The sequence below is a fragment of the Cebus imitator genome, unplaced genomic scaffold, assembly GCF_001604975.1.
Source record: "Cebus imitator isolate Cc_AM_T3 unplaced genomic scaffold, Cebus_imitator-1.0 Scaffold356, whole genome shotgun sequence".
Lineage (NCBI taxonomy): Eukaryota > Metazoa > Chordata > Mammalia > Primates > Cebidae > Cebus > Cebus imitator.
This window is the reverse complement of record NW_016107671.1, coordinates 2471074-2473412: the sequence shown is the minus strand read 5'-3', so window position 1 is coordinate 2473412 and position 2339 is coordinate 2471074. Positions and strand designations below refer to the sequence as shown.

Genomic DNA, 2339 nt, shown 5'->3' with positions numbered 1-2339 from the left:
GGTTTCACCATGTTGACCAGGATGGTCTCGATCTCTTGACCTCGTGATCCACCCACCTCGGCCTCCCAAAGTGCTGGGATTACAGGCTTGAGCCACCGCGCCCGGCCTGTTGCCCACTTTTTAATGGGATTATTTCCCCCTTTTTTTTTTTGGTATTGAATTATTGACTTCCTTATATCTTCCTCTGCCTGCTTTTTCACTGGGATGCTGTCTTGTTGCTGAATTCTGTATTAGTTTGCTAACAAAGTACCACTCACTGGGCGACTTAAACAAAAGAAATTTATTTCACACAGTAATGGAGGCTGGAAGTTTAAGATAAAGCAGGTTTGATTTATTCGGAAGCCTCTCTCTTTGGCAGTGCAGCAGTGCCATCCCCGTAGGTTTTTACAAAGACCTCACTGGCTGGTGTCTTCACCGAGGGAATGGGGAACAGGGGTGAGAGCAGGGACACCAGTGAAGTGGCTCCCATATTAGTCTGGGCAGGAGATGGAGGTGGTCCTAGTGGTAGCAGTGGAGGTAGCAAGAATTGGTTTTCACCAAGACAGGCTTTTATTCAATGGGCAGGCACAGATCCAGGGTGATCCTGAAATTTCATGGGGATTTCTTCTACGTCCAGCAGTTTCATGGGGATTTCTCTTTTGTGGGCAGGTCTCACAGATTTCAAGCCTGGCTACTGGATTGGCGTCCGCTATGATGAGCCACTGGGGAAAAACGATGGCAGGTAGCAAGCATTCCCACTCAGGTGTCTGTGCGTGTGTGTGTGTGTGTGTGTAAGTCCATGTGTGCTGTTGGCTGCGCTGCCCATGCCAGCATCTGGAGTGGAGCCATGTGAGGGTCCTCTGACCACCCCCACCCCCATCCTGCCCTGCAGTGTGAATGGGAAACGCTACTTCGAATGCCAGGCCAAGTATGGCGCTTTCGTCAAGCCAGCAGTCGTGACAGTGGGGGACTTCCCGGAGGAGGACTACGGGTTGGACGAGATGTGACAGCCCAGGAATTCCCCCGCTCCAGCTCCTAACTTGGCCACTCACTGCCCCTCCTGTGTGTGCCCGTGGCCCTCTTCTGACCCCATTTTAATTTTATTCATTTCTCCTCTGCCATTGATTTTTGAGACTCATGCATTAAATTCACTAGAAACCTGGAAAGTGTTTGGAGGACTTGATGATTTGGAGACCCACTGGGTTGCTGGGTAAATAGTGGCCCTTCAGTATCAGGGGCCAGCCTCCATCTCATATATTGCTGCTCCCTGATCTTCTTATCATTCCCACCTCATCTGCTGTAGCTACCAGGAAGAAGGGGAAGGGTGAGGATATTCTTTGCCTTTAAAACTATGTACGTGGCCAGCTGCGGTGGCTCACGCCTGTAATCCCAGCACTTTGGGAGGCCGAGGCGGGTGGATCACAAGGTCAAGAGATCGAGACCATCCTGGCCAACATGGTGAAACCCCACCTCTACTAAAAATACAAAAAAATAAGCTGGGCGTGGTGGTGCGCGCCTGTAGTCCCAGCTACTGGGGAGGCTGAGGCAGGAGAATTGCTTGAACCCGGGAGGCGGAGGTTGCAGTGAGCCGAGGTCGCACCACTGCACTCCAGTGTGGCATCTGGTGACAGAGTGAGACTCTGTCTCAAAAAGAAAAACTGTACAAGCTTTGCGCAGTGGCAGTATCGTAGCCAATGTGGTTTATCCAAAGTGCGATTATTGCTGATTGAAAAGAAAGTTAAAAAAAATTTAAAAAAACAAACTACGGCTGGGCACAATGGCTCACGCCTATAATCCATCACTGTGGGAGGCCGAGGAGGTGGGCGGATCATGAGGTCAAGCGATCAAGACCATCCCGGCCAACATGGTGAAACCTTGTCTCTACTAAAAAATACAAAAATTAGCTGGGCATGGTGGCACGTGCCTGTAGTCCCAGCTACTCAGGAGGCTGAGGCAGGAGAATTGCGTGAACCCGGTAGGCAGAGGTTGCAGTGAGCCGAGATCGTACCACTGCCCTCCAGCCTGGCACCTGGTGACAGAACGAGACTCTGTCTCAAAAAATATATATATATTTACAACTCATGCTGGGTGTGGTGGCTCACGCCTTGTAATCCCAGCACTTTGGGAGGCCAAGGCGGATGGATCACCTGAGGTCAGGAGTTCGAGACCAGCCTGACCAACACAGAGAAACCCTGTCTCTACTAAAAATACAAAATTAACTGGGTGTTGTGGCTCGTGCCTATAATCTCAGCTACTCTGGAGGCTGAGGCAGGAGAATCGCTCGAACCCGAGAGGCAGAGGTTGCGGTGAGCTGAGATTGTGCCATTGCACTCCAGCCTGGGCAACACAGCAAGACCCTA

At 51.0% G+C, this 2339-nt stretch overlaps 1 protein-coding gene and 1 non-coding gene across 4 annotated transcripts in view; both read left to right on the top strand.

Moving 5' to 3' along the window:
- The window catches only part of TBCB (tubulin folding cofactor B), a 10205-nt gene extending 9060 nt beyond the window's left edge, over positions 1-1145 (top strand). For all 3 annotated transcript variants that reach the window (XM_017506669.2, XM_037730752.1, XM_037730753.1), the window contains exons 5-6: positions 649-721; positions 872-1145. In XM_017506669.2, the coding sequence (XP_017362158.1) occupies positions 649-721; positions 872-986 (188 nt within the window). In that variant the 3' untranslated portion in view covers positions 987-1145. The remainder of the gene's footprint in view (positions 1-648; positions 722-871) is intronic.
- Positions 1146-1644: 499 nt separating this feature from the next.
- LOC119467959 lies at positions 1645-1786 on the top strand. Its single transcript, XR_005196594.1, has one exon. It is a non-coding gene; the product is annotated as a U4 spliceosomal RNA (small nuclear RNA).
- The last annotated feature ends 553 nt before the right edge of the window (positions 1787-2339 follow it).